Source organism: Myxocyprinus asiaticus, chromosome 45 (assembly GCF_019703515.2).
Source record: "Myxocyprinus asiaticus isolate MX2 ecotype Aquarium Trade chromosome 45, UBuf_Myxa_2, whole genome shotgun sequence".
In the NCBI taxonomy this organism is placed as follows: domain Eukaryota; kingdom Metazoa; phylum Chordata; class Actinopteri; order Cypriniformes; family Catostomidae; genus Myxocyprinus; species Myxocyprinus asiaticus.
This window is the reverse complement of record NC_059388.1, coordinates 31195723-31214612: the sequence shown is the minus strand read 5'-3', so window position 1 is coordinate 31214612 and position 18890 is coordinate 31195723. Positions and strand designations below refer to the sequence as shown.

Genomic DNA, 18890 nt, shown 5'->3' with positions numbered 1-18890 from the left:
AGCTGCATAGAGAGCTATAGGATGCTCCCTTGCTCCCTATTTAGTGAATGACTTAACCTCCAGTGTGCTGTCTGTCTGCACTGGTCTCAGAACAGTTTGAAATGCACCTTATGTTCATCCTAACTCCACATAAAGCCTCTGAAAGCAAAATTTTCCAGTTTTTGAATGTGGTGTGATAATGCACAGTGAATATAGGATATTTTTAGGAAGATTAGCCTATAGTCCACATACGTGATCATTGTGTTTAACAGCGTGCTGTTTCGCGATAAATCAATGCGGTTTTTAAAATGGCATATCGGATGAAACTAGAGACTCTAATCTTTTGACTCAAACAGGTTTCAATGTAAAAACTGAGTGAGGTTTCTCACCAGATGTAGTTTTGTTGTCGCTTCTCCCAAAGACAAACTCAGCTGAGATCGGCGCCATGTTGTTTTGTCACATGACTCAGTGCATCAAAAGTTTAACCCTTTAATGACATCACAGAGTCTCCTGAACTGAGATCAGTCGGTTTAAATAAAATGAAATTATGCATAGCCTATAGCGAAGCCAAAACGTAATGTCCTCGCATGTGGACGCGGGGTCTCAGGAGGTTAAAACGTTCCTACCCGTTTGATGAAATAATATAATCACCATGGTGATATAACATTTCAAAAGATGGTTAAGGAATATAAAAAGATAACTTCATGTGACTCCCAATCCCTTACTGAACAATGACTAACTTTAGCTCTATTTCCATCCTATTAGGCATCCTGTTCATTTTCTGGCCATTGTGTAAACAATCAGGTTATAAAAACTTCCTCAAATTATAATACAACCGTATTCCTTTTTTAGATGGTACAGAGTTTAAAAGGTACTGCATAACAGGAATGACCCAGTATGTGTAATGTGCTATTCCAAACATAGTTATAGTTTCAATGAATGCCGGCATCCACGAATTTGAAAGGCTTGTTGGGATCAGCTGGAGGGTTGATACGTCAGAACCGTGTACAGCACACTGGAAGTGCCTGCAGGTATTTTTGGAAGGGCAGGTACATTTACAAGTGACCCAGTTAGCCGAAATAGACTCTCTGTCAGTGGAAAGCTTAGATACTGTACGGATCACATCAGAACTTTCTGTCTCGTGCAATGGATTCAGAACAATTCATCTAAAATACAAACTCTTCTTCATTTGAGTACTATATAGAAAATTTTCCTCTAAAAGTGTATTCTCGGAGAAATTACATTAAGACGAGATCACAATTGATTTCAAAAGAATTTATCATTAGCTTGTTGCTAAGCTGATGGTGTGATACTACTGTATAATAAGTGCAAAAATACATTGCACACACAAAAATCGGGTAAAACAGAATGGAACTGAATGCAATATAAGTATAGGGCCCCACGGGGTCCCTGAACAATAAACAGCAACAAAAACTACCATAACACTTGCCCAAACACCTGTTTGTCACAATGCACGGCTAAATTTTCCTGATCCATGAGGTCAACGCGTTCAGTTTCTAAAGGCTGAATTTTAGGTCACTGAATTCTAATTTAATAACTTTTAAAATGTTGCAAATGTATGTAGCTAATGAGAATCCCTGGAATTATCACATTTATTTTGAGACAAAATACTTAATTGTTATTTTCAGTTTTGTTCCCCAAAACAGTTTTGTACTTACCGTCTTTCATGAGGGAACAAACTACAATCCCATGAAGCATTGCGAATGATGTCATTGAATACAAAACGATGGGAATATATAAAACGATTTATTTTAGGTCGTTGATTATAAGTAAAGAAACAATATATTTTACGTTTATTGAAAATATCCTGATATGTTCAAATATATAAGTACTTTAAGGGTGAAGGGAGACTGACTCGATTATGCCATTCACAGTGTGTCATGGGTCACTCCGAGGCATGTTTCGCGGGTTTCGTTGGCCACGGTTCTCTGATTGGTGGATCTTTCTTTGCTGTGCTGTACCATGGGTGATGTAGTCATTTACCATTAATTTTGCTATCAAACAGGATTTTTAAACAATGAAGTTGAAATAACGCAGATGGATGGCTTCAACGGAAGCATATACCATCGATGAACAACATAGTAGCTCAGGGTATGTCTGTCTTTAAAGATTTATAGGATATCTTTGAATATCAATTAGTTTATGGGATAAATGAATGGGATTTTTACTTCGGAATCAGACTGTTACGCTCTATAGTGGGCTTACAATGACTGAGGCTACGTCTACATTAATCCGGATATTTAAAAACGCGTTTTCGTTTTAGAAACGCTCCGTCCACACTGCCAATTTCAAACGTTTTCCAAAAGTTGCTCGTCCACACTGAAACGTATCCAAACTCTTAAATCCCCTTACTGCAAATGCGATAAATTACGATCCCCTTTTCTCCCCAATTTTGGAATGCCCAATTCCCAATACTTAGTAGGTCCTCGTGGTGGCGTGGTTACTCACCTCAGTCCGGGTGACGGAGGACAAATCTCAGTTGCCTCCGCTTCTGAGACCATCAATCCGCGCATCTTATCATGTGACTCGTTGTGCATGACACAGTGGAGACTCACATCATGTGGAGGCTCATGCTACTCTCCGCAATCCACGCACAATTTACCACACACCCCATTGAGAGCGAGAACCACTAATCACGACCACGAGGAGGTTACCCCATGTGACTCTACCCTCCCTAGCAACCGGGCCAATTTGGTTGCTTAGGAGACCTGACTGGAGTCACTCAGCACACCCTGGATTCAAACTCACAACTCCAGGGGTAGTAGTTAGCATCAATACTCGCTGAGCTACCCAGGCCCCAAGTAACATTTATCTTTAACAACGCTCTTAAAGTGAATATCAGGCACAATAACGCCGCTACAACGTGGGCCGCCATCTTGATTGTTTTGGGTTGAATGGATCACATGACTGCATCACATGACAACAAATCCATACTCGTTTTCAGATATCTCCGTCTTCCCTATCCACACTACAACGCAAAGATGGCGTTTTAAAATGTATCCACTTGGGAGAGTGTTTTCAAAAAAACTAAATTTTTACTGACAAAAACGCCATCTCAGTTTGGATGGAAGGCCAACGTAGAGAAAAAGACACGTTTTCAAATGAAAATGTATTTGTGTGGACGTAGCCTGATCCAGCCACAACAGAGGTTTATTTGTTTAGCATACTTGAGATGTTAGGAAATCCCAAATGTGATTGAACTATTGCCCCTACAGTATATCGAACCCCCCTTTTACCCCAAAAGGCCCCTTTGCCAACTTTTTATAAATGGTGAATTTGAATCAAAACAACCTTTGTGTTGCTCCATCAGTATTCAATAAAAAATACAGGCATTTTTTCAAACTTGATACACTTTGCAGCCAGACAAAAAGGACATTTTCATAAAAGGGGCCTTAAGCCTTATTGTACCCAGTGTTTATAATGACCTCCTTTTCACTTTGTTTGCCATCTTGGATGGATTGTTTGGCGCAAAGCATTATGCAATTGCCTTCTCTGTGAAGGAAACTGGAAAATTAGACCAAACATGCTGGGAGATTTGGGTACAGAGCCCACGACTCTCTGATCAATCTCTCTCACTATGTGTAATTGGATAAGTTCTAAGTTTTCAACCAGATATGTTGACAAAAATATCATCATCATTGTGTTATCTGTGGATCTTATGACAGTTTTAGATGTCGAATGTTATCGTATTCTCTCTCTGAGCTTGTTTTGGCTTGTGTTTAAACTCCAGAAGTTCTGGTACATTCTGTTCTGAGAAAGCAGCCGAGTGTTTTACAGAATAAGCCATCAATCATTGACATGCTTTTTGTAAGCATATGTGGCCATTTAAATGTGTGTGTGTTTGCCCAAAGGTTTTATCTCACAGCACAGGTATGCACTTGCCTCAACATCAATTATTCTAGACATTTCTCTTGACATCTTTCGAGAAAATGAGGTGAAAGCTTTGTGGGTAATTTTGGAATGGCTTTCCTGAACTTTGATGTAATAAAATCCACCAATCTTCACTAATGTACTTGCATTATTTTACTAAAACAAACAGAACAGATTAAACAGACATGACATCAAATTATTTACTCTTTAAATACTTCAATAGATGAGTCTGAATCAATTTTGATGAGATGGTGCTAGACAGGAATTTTTTATTTTAAGCTACAACAACATATTTGAGGTTATGAAATGGAGGAGAACAGGTGATGCTCAATAAATACTATATATACATGAAAAGGAAATATCATGTTCCCAATTATGTTCTGCAGTGTCACACATTTGTTTTACATGGAGTGGCAATATTTGCCAAATGGATTTGATTTTCATGGTTCACGAGAGACCGCACAAAGTAGGTGCATGAGGACGGGATATAGAGCACGAAGAAGTTGTGGATGATTTCTCACCGGCTCGCGCCTTGCGTTTCTCCTCTCCATCTAAAAGTGGCTTTGCCGGGCCATTATGGCCGTGATGTTCTGCGCGAGATGCGCATGATGCAATCATGTTCGGCGGAGTTTATGATTAGAGGGGTGCTATCTCTCCAAGATCCCTGCCAGGCATGCAATGCCTGAAGGAATAAAAAAGTCATATATATGGGTCTAAACTCTTGAAGATAAATAATACAGTATCTCATATCAGTCCTAGCGCATATGCACGCACAGTCAAATGAAGTATACTTTAAAAGGCTAGCCTTCGACAGTATGCAGATGCTAAGCGTTTGTGTATACTTTGGGCTTTAATCTGACGATTTTAAGTCTCACCTAAACACGTTTAAAAAATAATAGTAATTTTTGGTAGTTATTTGCAGACTGGTGTGCATGTAAACTTGCTCATGCACCCAAAACTTTATTTGCAGTTCCTGCATGCAGTGTGTGTTAATCTCTATAACATGCTTAAAAGGTGCAAAGGTTGCATGCGCAGCTGTAGCGTTTGCAGCTGCATTTGTTTTGCTCATCTGCTTCAAGCAGTTTGTTTCTGGACATGGTCATCTTCATATTAGGAAACACTGGAGCAAAATATCAAGTGTCTGTTGTTGCCGTAGAAACATCTGTATGTGTTGTGAGGGTTTGAGAGTGGTGGGGTGGGGTGGGTACCCGGGTCATAGGTGGGTGTTGACACAGATGGACCCAAACATGGATGTTTTGTACCAGAACATCCAGACAGTTGGGTCAGTGATTTCCCTTGGATCTTTTAAGTTATTCATAAATACATTAAAAATTAAATTCACACAAAACAATTACTTTAATGAACTCGCTTTCAATTTCTGAGTTCAAAATCATTTTGATATTATTTCTGGGGTTTAAAGTAAAAAAAAACGTCTAAGTAGTGTAACCGTCCAGAGACAATAAAATAAATAAAATGAATAAAAGTCTCATTAAAAGCTGAAATTCTTTAAATAAAAAAAGAAATGCTGGCATAAATAATTTGGAATGAAATGTTATTTATTTATTTATTTGTTTAAAGCATTGACATTTAAAAAAAAAAAAAAAAAAATTATCAATTAAAGTCAGGTGGTGTAACCATCATGCATGTAGCATAAAAACAGAGAGGACCCCTTTAGACCATCAAGACTGTATGTGAAGTTTAAAAAAATATATATATATATTCTGACATATTTATGAAAAGGCACATTTTGTTCAAAAGTCAAATGGAGTAAACCTAAGAAAACTTCTGGATATTCGTTACTCAAAAAATCATGATTAAAAACATAAATAATAATAATAATAATAATAATAATATATATATATATATATATATATATATATATATATATATATACACACATATATGCCGCCCACACTTTTTCACAGTCAAATTTAAAAGCTCGTCATTTACTCATATTGTGGACTAATTGCAAAAAAAAAGTCTAATTTTTCAGAGAACCCCTGTGACGAGGAGGAGGGTGTGGCTGGGCCGTGATGATGCACGGTAAGCGAGATAAAGGGCAGCCGGAGACGCCGGTTCGAGAGAGAGAGAGAGATGCACGTGGCCACAGTGCATGTGTGACTGTGTTTGTTTATGTTTGTTTTATGTTGAGTTTCTTATTAAAATTTCTGTTGACTGTTCAGCCGGTTCCCACTTCCTCCTTGCCCAACCTTTACCTGTTACAACCACCCAAAAGACTCCAACTATTCTTAAATACTATTGTATGTGTTTATAATCTTATGATTAACAGAAAGTTTAAAAAATAATTTGTTGTCCTAACTTTGTAAACATGTAATTCTGGTTCTGTTCACTCTACCTCACTTTGGAAAGTCTCATTTTATTCCACTAGGTGGCAAAAAGCACTAGAAAAAATATTTTATCTCTATCACATTCCACCACAATATACAGATCTGAAATGTAGGTGGCGCTCTAATGCATTTGAGCCCTCACAGATGTGCTCGTCCATATACATTCAGTCTGATTTTCAGTTCAAGCAACACCCTCATTATTTAATTGAATATCTCGGCCTCTGAGTGGACTAGAAGTTCAATCTACAGTAAGTGTCATTAGAAAGCTGAGATCCTCCTATATCATAAATACAATTTTATCTTTAATAGTCAAAAACATACTTTTCTGATGATTTGTTTTGCATGAATTTCCTTCTGGATGGCATATTTTGTTCTGGATATCTAAGATATAACTTTGGATTATTCAGCCAAGCAAACTCACAGATAAATAAAAAATGGCTCATTTTTTAGAAAACTGCCTCAGGTAAAAACATATATACACATCCACATAAAAGAGACGTTTGTATTTGATGACTTACAGAAATCATATTTCACTTTGTGATTCTTTTGAAAATCTTTCGAACTGTGGTATTAGCGCAACAAAATAAACTATACAGTCACATTCTTGAGAATGACAGCTTTCATTTAATATATGACTTGTCTATTATGGGCTATGTGGAGAACTTTTATTTTCATATAAATATTTCTACCCCATTACCTCTAGGGGGCGCTAATTTCCAACGCGAATGAATTGTGGCCTTATTTTGTTATTTTAAGTAACATAAAGCCAGAAGTGGTGGTTATTTTGGAAAAGTTCAGATTCTAAGCTTTCAAATGATACCTCATATGCCTGACTTCTGTATATGGTGATGTTAAGATTTTAAGCGTAAACTTTTTTCGTGATATAGCGCCCCCCTGTGGACCCCTTCGGCGGATCCATATTAATACCCTTTACTTGATGGTTACACCGTTTAACATCAAATTTTTTGGAGAAAATGCTATAAATGTTTTTCAAAAATGTATGAAACCAACATGGACACAAATATTACAATTCTTCAAACTTGATACACATGTTTTAAACTATATATATTTTTTAAAGATTTCTCATTTTTATCATCACGGACAACCGTATATTTCTGTCCGAATCATGGGCGGGTTTGTTTGTATCATAGCCATATGTACTATAAAATATTTCTCATCCAGGTGAGACAGTGTGTCTATGCATATTTTCATGTCCTTTCATAGAGACTTCCTGTTAACACCCAATGAGAACATATTCGTTTTTGAATGTTTCATATAAATACGTTCCAAGTTCAATAGTTTCCGAAAACAGAAATCTGTGTAATGAAGATCATAAAGGGGATATTTGGGCAGTTTGATAGCGTAACTTGACTATAACAGAAACAAAGTGATGCTCACAGGTCCAGTTTTGTCTCGAGGAATTGTCACATTCTTCCGCTTGACTGATTTCTTTATAGTCGTTATGGCTGTTATATAACGGGTTATGTAATATTTGTAGGGCACTTGTGAGTGTCTTCTGTTAGATGTTTTGGTCTGGCGGTCACAGACGGATGCCCCTCGCCTGCTGCGGCGGATCTCCATTAACAAAACCTCATTACTGTGTGATTGAAAGCCGTGTATATGCTGGGATGTGAAGCTTGTTAAGCTTTCAAGTGCCTGATGAAGCTTTTTCTGGCCTGAAAGAACTAGTTTCAGAAACAGTAGAGTCAGTAGAGTGAGTAAATCAACACGAATAAAGATGGTCATGACTATTCTATACAATTCAAATATTATTTGTAATTCAAATACAGCTAGCTGGTTTGCCTTTGATAATCCAGGATGATAAAACATGAGTATTTGGACACTTTAGTCGCACTTCCGCTAACGTTTGACAAACACAAAGAGCCATAATAATACTGCAAGTCTTCATTTAGATGTTACATATTCTCTGCTATGATCATTGTTTTGCTGTACATGTGTTTGGATGATTGAATGTCCAGTAATAATTAGACTGGACAGTAAAAACAGCGTCCAATCAGCCACTGCACAGCGGGAATGTTGCTGTTCACATTCCGTTCTGAATACACACACAAAATGAATACATAATCAATTCATGCATCAAATCCAAAACAGAGACCATCCGATGGTGGTGTGATCAGCATGATGGACAACATTGATGTATTTTTAAAAACGCTCCAATTCAGATGGATGTTTACACAACACACACACACACACACACACACACACACACACACACACACACACACACACACACACTTATGAAATATACTCTCTCCCTTAACAGTGTTGACAAACATTTCTTTTAAAAATTGCATTTTACATTACTGCATTAGCATTAATAATTAATTATGATACTTGATGTATTTTTAAGGGGTTAATCTCATCAATCCTGTCAAGAACATATTTCAGGGTCGATTTTACCCCAAATGTAAAAGAGCAAAATAAGAAATAATATTTTGCATGAAGAAAATGAAGCCTACTTTAGCACCATTCAGATATTTCGCATTGTGACGTTGTTATCATGATGCTTAAGGCACAGGTATACATCGTTTTTAAAGAGTATTAACTTTTATAAAGCCTTAAATATCCCCTTTTGAATCTTAATGTTATACGCATTGTATATTGTATAATTTATAGCCTTTTGAAATCTGTATATTTTCGATATACATTTTTGTAATTTTTTTTTATTTTATTTATTTATTTATTTTATTTCTTATGCTTTCAGTTGGTTTGACTGTCATGTCATATTGGTTACAGCAATAAAAAAAATTTAAAAAAAGGTATACTTCGTTTTTCACGTTGCCTTTGCGAGTCTACTTTTCTAACCGCGAGCAAACATGAACACGTTCGACGCATGCGCACTACAGCTGCTTTGTGACACTCTTTTAGTTCAGTCAATGGCCAGCGCGTGCACATACGAGGACCACATGAGTCAAGAAAATCATGGCTGTGCTGATGACGCAATTTACGTCACACATACTGTGCGTGGAGCAATCAGCAACGCAGAAGTGCAAAGTATACTTTGGCCTTTAAGCATATACAATTTGAGTTCCCTTTAAATGCCTGTGCAATTAAATTGGATGTTTAATTATTCAGGTAGCTTACTATAAACATCAACTTTGACTTGCTCAACAAGATTCTCTTCAAACTCTTCCTCCATGAAAGCAGTTGGCCTGAAAAAGAAAACTGACCATAGAAGAAGAACTTTATAGTAATGCTGACTTTAGCACCCCTTGTGGTAATGCTGAGAATGCAACACATACTTGAATTGCATTATGAATTACAGTTTGAAAAATAACTTTCTAGCACTCAGGTTAAGAAAATCACTGCTTGATTTCCAGCATATCACCACTCGCTCGATCCAAACTTGAAAAAATAAAAATAAAAGAGATCTCGCTTGAATCAGCAGCGTGAAACACACAGCGAGACCAGTGTAGTCTGATGACTCTTATGAGTCAGTTCTTTTTAATCTACAGCATGAATCAAACAGTGTGACTAGTGTAGTCTGATTCCCAAACGAATGACTCTTATGAGTCGGTTCTTTTAATCTGCAGCACGAATCATACAGCGTGACCAATGTAGCTCGATTCCCAAACGAACGACTCTTATGTGTCAGTTCTTTTTAATCTACAGCACGAATCATACAGCGCGACCAATGTAGCTCGATTCCCAAACGAACGACTCTTATGAGTCGGTTCTCTTAATCTGCAGCACTAATCATACAGCGCGACCAATGTAGCTCGATTCCCAAACGAATGACTCTTATGAGTCGGTTCTCTTAATCTGCAGCACGAATCATACACCACTACCAATGTAGCTTGATTCCCAAACGAACGACTCTTATGAGTCAGTTCTCTTTAATCTGCAACACTCATCATACAGCGTGACCAATGTAGCTCAATTCCCAAACGAATGACTCTTATGAGTCAGTTCTTTTAATCTGCAACACTAATCATACAGCGTGACCAATGTAGCTCGATTCCCAAACGAACGACTCTTATGAGTCAGTTCTTTTTAATCTACAGCACGAATCATACAGCGTGACCAAAGTAGCTCGATTCCCAAATGAACGACTCTTATGAGTCAGTTCTTTTAATCTGCAACACGAATCATACAGCGTGACCAAAGTAGCTCGATTCCCAAACAAATGACTCTTATGAGTCAGTTCTCTTTAATCTGCAACACGAATCATACAGCGTGACCAAAGTAGCTCGATTCCCAAACAAACGACTCTTATGAGTCAGTTCTCTTTAATCTGCAACACGAATCGTACAGCGTGACCAAAGTAGCTTGATTCCCAAACAAACGACTCTTATGAGTCAGTTCTCTTTAATCTGCAACACTAATCGTACAGCACGACCAATGTAGCTCGATTCCCAAACGAACGACTCTTATGAATCAGTTCTTTTCATCTACACCATGAAACATACAGCGTGACCAGTGTAGTCCGATTCCTGAACGAATGACTCTTATGAGCCGGTTCTTTTGCATCAAAATAGCAAAACATACAGCACTACCTCCTGAACAAAAAAACTCTTATTTGCCGCATCTTTTTTTGTGAAAATCATACTGAACCGCAAGGCATTCACTTTGTTCAATTTGGCTTTTATTTTATCCAAAATATTTCGTCCTCAAAAGTACTAAAAGAATTGTTAATGTAACCGTTACAGAACAGCAATCGTTAAATTGCTTACGAATCCCACCCCTAACTGTATGTCAACAATTGTCCCATTTGTGCCTTTTTTTTTATCCAAGAGAATTCTAGAAGAAACATCTGAAACAAAGTTGATACTTAAATGAAAAATCTTTCTATCATTCAATCAGTCTATTTTTAATCCTCTCCTAAATGTCTAGACCTCATACTGTTGGTTTATGTTTGTTGCCTTTAGCGACAGCTGTTCCATTAAAGTTTTCAACAAAGCTATTTTTGTAGGCCAACTAATTATGTCTCCAAATCTGAAAACATTGAAATAGAACCATAACAATGTTCCCATGGTTTTTGTTGGCTTATTCTTTGAGGAACTTCCTGTTCATGTTTTTGTGTCAAAGCGTGTTTGTTTGTGGAGGCCGCTGGTCTGAAGTGGTTTTCGGTTGTTTCAGCGAGACGATCTGGATAAATAATCTTGTGTGTGTGTGTACGGTGAACAACCAGCTGTGTTTTTGTCGGTGTTGCCCCGTCCACCTTCATGTGTTCTCTCATGTCCTCCCAGTTGTAGTTGTGTGGACACACTCCTGACCCAAATCTCCCCCGGGCGCTGAATGAAGGGTACTGCTGCGTTCAGAAAAGACGTACTCTGCAGATCCCTAGAGAGCGACTATTTCTGACTATTTTTCAAGCAATATGTGTTCACAGATGGTGCTTAAGTGCAAAAAAAAAAAAAGTTGTTTTCCAGATTGGTAATCCAGGTGCCGCATGAGAGAGTTTAAAGTAAAGGCATTTAAACAATGATAACAGACAGTTCAGCACTATCCAATGGATTAAGAAAACATCAGACACGTCCTGTGCTCTGTCATAATCCAATATCACACATATTTCTGACCAGTCCCAGATAGCACACATACACCTCCGAGATGTCTGTTTTAGATCTTTTCATCTGGAAAGCATCATAATCTAATTAACATCTCCTAAACATCTTAAAAAGATCAGATTTACAAACATTCTTAATCATAATCATCTCAAAGTCATCTGCTGAATGTCTTATTGACATCCGAGACATAACTATTGATATACGTCTTATAATAGACGGATTGGAGATGAGCAAACAATGTGAAAAATACATCCTCCAGATTTAAACACACACATCAGATAGACGTCTGGGTGATGTATGTGTGCTATCAGGGGTCACTCACACACTTTGCCTAATTCTTCTGATTCAGAATGTTTGTAAATCTGATCTTTTTAAGATGTTAAGCAGATGTTCATTAGATTGTGATGCTTTGAATTGATCATGAATTAACAATGAACAATACTTTTACAACATTTATTAATCTTAGTTAATGTTAATTTCAAGATACAAATAGATTTGAAAAATCAAAAGTTGTATATGTTAACATTAGTTAATGCACTATGAACTAACAATGAACAATTCTATTTTTATTAACTAATATTGACAAAGATTAATAAATACTGTAAAAAAAATATTGTTAATAGTTTGATCATGATACCTCATAATACATTAATGCATATTAATGAATGGAACCTTATTGTAAAGTGTTAACAGACAATTTAATCTATATTTGTGTCAAATTACTGCGTCACTGTTAACTGTCCTTTTTTTGCAAATAAAAGAAAAAAAAAGGAGAATAAAATGTTCACTTCTCACAAGCATTCGTCCATCATCAGTGTTCTCTTCAGGTCTCTTCAATTATCGTAAAGCTGGAGTATTATCAATTATCATATTATATTAACTTATAATATCACAGAGGGCTATACATTATCTAGCAAAATAAATCAAAATAATTACATGTGTAATGCAGTTGGAAACCTTGCTAAGCCGGTGCTGGCCTATGGCTTGTGAATATTCACCCTCATTGTGATCGAAATATCTTAAAATACACGTTGTTAAACCACTTCTTCTTTTTACAGGATGGAGCAACAGCTCCGTGTCTCAATGTGCAGTGGATATTGTCCAATGTCATCTGCAGATAACTTGTGTAAATAACGTGTGTGGAAAGTAATTTCTCCCCAAGTCATCTCGACATCATTTTCAAAAACAGTAACTGTATGGTTACTGTAAGGCTAAAGCTAAAGGATGCTAAAGCTAAAGGATGCTAATGCTAAGTTAAATGATGCTAAAGTTAAAGGATGCTAAAGCTAAAGGATGCTAAAGCTAAAGGATCCTAAAACTAAAGGATGCTAAAGCTAAAGGATGCTAAAGCTAAAGGATCCTAAAGCTAAAGGATCCTAAAGCTAAAGGATGCTAAAGCTAAAGAATCCTAAAGCTAAAGGATGCTAAAGCTAAAGGATGCTAAAGCTAAAGCTAAAGGATGCTAAAGCTAAAGGATGCTAACGCTAAGTTAAAGGATGCTAAAGCTAAAGGATGCTAAAGCTAAAGGATCCTAAAGCTAAAGGAGGCTAAAGCTAAAGAATCCTAAAGCTAAAGGATGCTAAAGCTAAAGGATCCTAAAGCTAAAGGATGCTAAAGCTAAAGGATGCTAAAGCTAAAGGATGCTAACGCTAAGTTAAAGTTAAAGGATGCTAAAGGGTGCTAAAGCTAAAGAATCCTAAAGCTAAAGGATGCTAAAGCTAAAGGATCCTAAAGCTAAAGGATGCTAAAACTAAAGGATGGTAAAGCTAAATGATCCTAAAGCTAAAGGATCCTAAAGCTAAAGGATGCTAAAGCTAAAGGATGCTAAAGCTAAAGGATGCTAACGCTAAGTTAAAGGATGCTAAAGTTAAAGGAGGCTAAAGCTAAAGAATCCTAAAGCTAAAGGATGCTAAAGCTAAAGGATCCTAAAGCTAAAGGATGCTAAAGCTAAAGGATGCTAAAGTTAAAGGATGCTAAAGCTAAAGGATGCTAAATCTAAAGCAGTGATGTGACCAAGAAAAAAGTACTCTATGCTGCCACATAGTATAGTAGAGATCTGTTCAAATAGTCACATAGGAGTGTTACATCATCACTACTCTTTGAAACATTTATAGTGGCATACTGCTTTCTGTTTCACATACTATTTAAAATTGTAGGCTGCGCATTATCAGAGACTATTTAGCAGAACAGGCCACTTTTATTAAAATGCATGAGAGAAATGGGAACGTCCAACGGTCAACGGATGTAGAAAGAAAGTCCCGCCTTACTGGTAAAAGAGCCAATCACCTTTTAGATACAGACATCGCCTATCAATCAACTCGACAAAACGCGTGCGCATTAGCCATACGAGCCGGGAAAATTGCGTTTTTCAGCGTAATCTGAGGTAAAGACGCACAATTTATGATTCCAGTGTTGTCAGATTTTACTGCTGATTTGAAATATGTTCTTTGATCATAATATTGACCAACCGTTTAGGAGTTTTCGGTCTTTCCCCATTAAAATAGATAGGAGCTTCACTGGCATGACTGGAAATAGCCTCCCAGGAGCTCTTTATATATATATATAATAATCCACTAGACCAATTTCTATAAATTATTATTATTATTTTTAAATCTCATCCTGTAATCACAAACGACTCTGATTGGCCAGTCCTGACGAGCTGGTTCTCAGCGCTCGTCAGGACTGGCCAATCACACTCGTTTGTGATTACAGGATGAGATTTAAAAATAATAATAATAATAATTTATAGAAATTGGTCTAGTGGATTTTTATTTTAGTCAAATTAAAATCCATACAATTAATAAATTTAAGTGACGATATTTTTAAGTGTACATATTTCTCAAAACCAGTCCTAAGGTTTCGATGAGGATTCAGCTTTTGAGCCATCGAGCGCCCCCTGGAGGAAGATTCGTGTATGTGCGCCAGGCTGCGCATGCGCATACTCATCACCAACGCTGCGGGGACGCGGCGAGGCTGCAGCTGAGGAATCCATAGCAACGGCGGATAAACATGAGTTTCTACAGCAGGTAAGACACACCGATGGAAACATAATTCCCAGAAATGACCCAAAAGTGTCGTCCGGTTGGGGACAGCTGTGTGTGTGTGGTGTGTGTTTATACGTTTTTTCTTAACTTTTGTGTTTGTTTCTGTGGGTCCTGTTGCGTCTCGTGCTACTGTAACATCAAAGCTAAAACGCAACAAAACATGAAGAATCGGAAAATAACAGCAGATCCACATCAGAACAGCTGAAATACAAGCACAAAAGAGAAATATGTTTGATAATACAGTCTGCATCTTAACTGAGCATTTCTAATTTAATACATTTACAAATGCGTTGATAATGTGTCATTCATACGATTATATATAATTACTAATTATCTCCTAAACAGTGACGACTTTTACGCTTCTGACGTAGTCACGTGCGCATTATGGGATTTATTTGATCGTCATTGATGGATTATTAGACATAAATTGATGCTGTCAAAATGCAACTGCATTTTAATATTTGTTGTAATGCGTTCAATTTAATTTATGCATTACAACTGTCATTAAAATATTTATTTAACTATCATTAAAATGATGTCACATTGCAAAAACTAAAATAAATATGTTTATTTTGCTTAATTGTCCTAAAAGTAGGCTTTTTTTGTTAACGTAACGAATATATTAGATGACATAAACCTTAATAAATGCATTTTTGTCATGCAGTTTGGTAATTCTTATAAAACTAAATTTGAACAATGGCAGTGAATATTTCTGTATAAAAATTCTGTTCTGAAATTTGAACCCAGTAAATCTTGCACATAAAGACTGCAGATGATTTCATGTTTTATTTCAGATTTAAATTGTTTTTTTTTTGGTTAATTTCTCATTACCGGAATGTACTTATCTTTATTGAAACATGTAACACATTTTTATTAAACTAAATTGTGTAATTACATTTTTTTTTATTTTTTTTTAATGAATAAAACTTAAAATATTGACTTTTTTAATGTTATTTAATTTAAATTAAGAGTTAAGATTACTCATTTAATTTTGATGGAAATTTGTTATAAAATTGAAAAGTGTAAATCTTACAAATATATCAGAGTGTGTCAACCATTAGACACATTGTTACCAAAAACATTTTGGATTAATCTGAGAAATACAGTATATATATAAAAATAACATGTGAATTTGGTTGGTGTTGTGAATTTGGTAATGATATAAATACTTGATCTTTTAATCTAGGGATGTCCTGATAATGATTCTGGCATGGGAATCGAATCTGATACTTGTATTTGTGCTCGTAAAAATGCTCCTATACCAAAACCCGATACCGTCTGACGCAAGAATATAATTAGATAAACATTCAGTGCACAAATTAAAATCAAGTCATGTCCTAGTGAGATTATTTAGCAGCAAAAGCTGCTATTTAATGAGATAAATATATAGTTTGCATGTGCTGCGCACTTCAAAGTGAATGTGTGGAGACAGTGTTGCGTTGACAGAAAGACACAAAGTGCTCACACCTTTTAGAGATCCTTGTCTCATACATGGAAAACACCATCATGAGAATCACACGCTCTCTTTGTAGCAGATGACAGGGAGCAGAGCGCTTATTCACTTTGTAGCACGAGGCACATACAGACTACATATGTATTTAATTAAATAGCAGCTGTTTGCGGTTTAATAATCACTTTGAGTCACGTAACGACAGGCTTTCCCGGATTGGGAAGCTGCAAACTGATGTTAAGAGGTGTACCAGATTGTCCAAAAGCTTGACAGGATCGATTTGCTCTCCCTCAAATGCACCTTGTACGTCAGACAGGATTGATTTCAAGAATGTCAGGTAGACATAGTTGGTCTTGTTCATGTACATGGCGTGGAGCACATCCGCCATGTAGCAATGCTCACTGGCCTTGGTCAACTCAAAGTGGAGTTTCAGTTCTTCCCACTGGCTCAATATACGAGTTACCGCAGGGCAGGCGCAATCAATAGCCAACGTGTGGCACACACAGCGGATGAGTAGCAAATTGGGCAATGCACATTTTTCCTTTAAAATATTGTGCACATCATTGTGCACCGCAGTCATCACGGACGCATTATCAGTGCCAGTACCCTGAAGATCCCTTTGCTATTGATCTGGCACCGCCCCCCTCCAATTCAACCAGCCCAAGAAATGTGGACACAAGTGTTCTTTTCTTAGCACTGAAACACCGAATCACCATGCCCAGATACTTCGAGACACTGACATCAGTGGACTTATCCAACAGGAGACTGAACTTCTCATTCCCCACATCTAATGTTACGCATGAGCACATCTAAAATTAGGAGCCAGTGTTCCCCTAATCATTTATGTGGACTTGATGCGGAGCATTTGGAAGTTTGTTGCCGCCACAGAATCTGAAAAGGCAGCTTTGCAAGCCATACCTAAATGGTCGCATGCTAGCAGCGAACAGTGCTCCGCAATGGTCATTGCCATAGTAGCTTATCCACTTTCTTTTTTTCTTCTTTTTTTCTCCCCAATTTGGCATGCCCAGTTCACAATGCGCTCTAAGTCCTCGTGGTGGCGTAGTGACTCGCCTCAATCTGGGTGGCGGAGGACGAATCCCAGTTGCCTCCACGTCTGAGACCGTCAATCCGTGCATCTTATCACATGGCTTGTTGAGCGCATTACCGCGGAGACATAACGCGTGTGGAGACTTCACGCTATTCTCCGCGGCATCCATGCACAACTCACCACGCGCCCCACCGAGAGCGAGAACCACATTATAGCAACCACGAGGAGGTTACCCCATGTGACTCTACCCTCCCTAGCAACCGGGCCAATTTGGTTGCTTTGGAGACCTGGCTGGAGTCACTCAGCACGCCCTGGATTCAAACTCGTGACTCCAGGAGGTGGTAGACAGCGTCAATACTCGCTGAGCTACCCAGACCCCCCCTCTAAATTGTGACTTCCTAACCAAACAATTGCACTCTGAACTGAATGTGTTTAAATGATTTGACCCCACAAAAAAATATTTGTCTCGTCGAACGCATGCTACTGCTGAAGTCACTCAATGCACTTTTGCAGCCAGACCGTGTGTTGTGACTGAGTGTGTGACAGAGAAAATTGTTTTTGTGTCATTTAGAGGGAAAATGTGTGCATTTTAGCATTTGAGTCACTTTTCAAAAGGTGCTAAAAGTCCCAAATACATTTTAAAAGTAGCTAAATGTGTTGCTAGGTGCTTGTTGAAAAAAAAAAACTGTTGCCAAGGTAGTCTAAAATGTTGCTAAATCTAGCAACAGAATTGCTATGTTAGCATCACTGAGTTGTGCTGTCTGCTGTCAGTGAGTGTGGTTTGTTCTCTGTATAAGCTGCACATTGCCTATACAGCTGAAGTTATTATTACTGCCCCCTGGAGAAAACAGGTGGTACTTCATGCTTGAATTACGTTCCAGGGACATGATTAATTGCAGACATTTTTTTAACGCATTATTTTTTATATAATTAATCGCACTGAATGAATCCATTAAATTGACAGCACTACTTTAAATGTTTTTATTTCCTCAATTAGATGTTTCTTTCTCTCTCAAAGAGAATCTGTTAGTACATTGTGTGTGTGTCTGTTGTAACTCAGGCCATTGATGCTTGTAACCATGGTTACGCGGGTGTACATCAGACAGTTTGTGTGTCATCCTACCTCAGTCACACACTCTGAGAATGAAACATTCATACAGGTGCGTCTCAAGAGCGCCTCACACCTGCATGTGTCTGTGAGGTGAGAACACCTTCATCACTGCTGTACTGACCGCTACTCTCTTCTCTTGTGCTTCTCATCCGTGTCTGTCTGTTAACGGCATGAAAACGAAGACAGTCGAGTTCGTCCAGCTTTGCGTCCACCACCATGACCAGGTAACACACACATACAATCTAAAGTTCATCTGCCTAGAAAAGTAATGCGACCTCAAATAGACAATCTAGACTACTGCACATTTCAGATACACACACTTTTACTGAATAATTCATGTGCTTTTACCAAAATAAGAGTTGGACATTTGTGCTTTTAACCATCTGGCACACTTGCCCCATAGACTTTCATTATAAATGCATTACTGTAGAAACCGAACAGGCAGACGGTTTCAGGTGCAGCCTGAAATGTTTCTCCAATCACTACAGTGT

The 18890-nt window shown here is 37.6% G+C and overlaps 1 protein-coding gene across 1 annotated transcript in view; it reads left to right on the top strand.

The window, feature by feature from the left end:
* The first annotated feature begins 14032 nt into the window (after positions 1 to 14032).
* Positions 14033 to 18890, top strand: part of LOC127435201 (tubby-related protein 3-like) — a 17693-nt gene continuing 12835 nt past the window's right edge. The window contains exons 1-3 of the mRNA XM_051688474.1: positions 14033 to 14129; positions 14596 to 14772; positions 18582 to 18623. Of these exons, the coding sequence (XP_051544434.1) occupies positions 14756 to 14772; positions 18582 to 18623 (59 nt within the window). The 5' untranslated portion in view covers positions 14033 to 14129; positions 14596 to 14755. The remainder of the gene's footprint in view (positions 14130 to 14595; positions 14773 to 18581; positions 18624 to 18890) is intronic.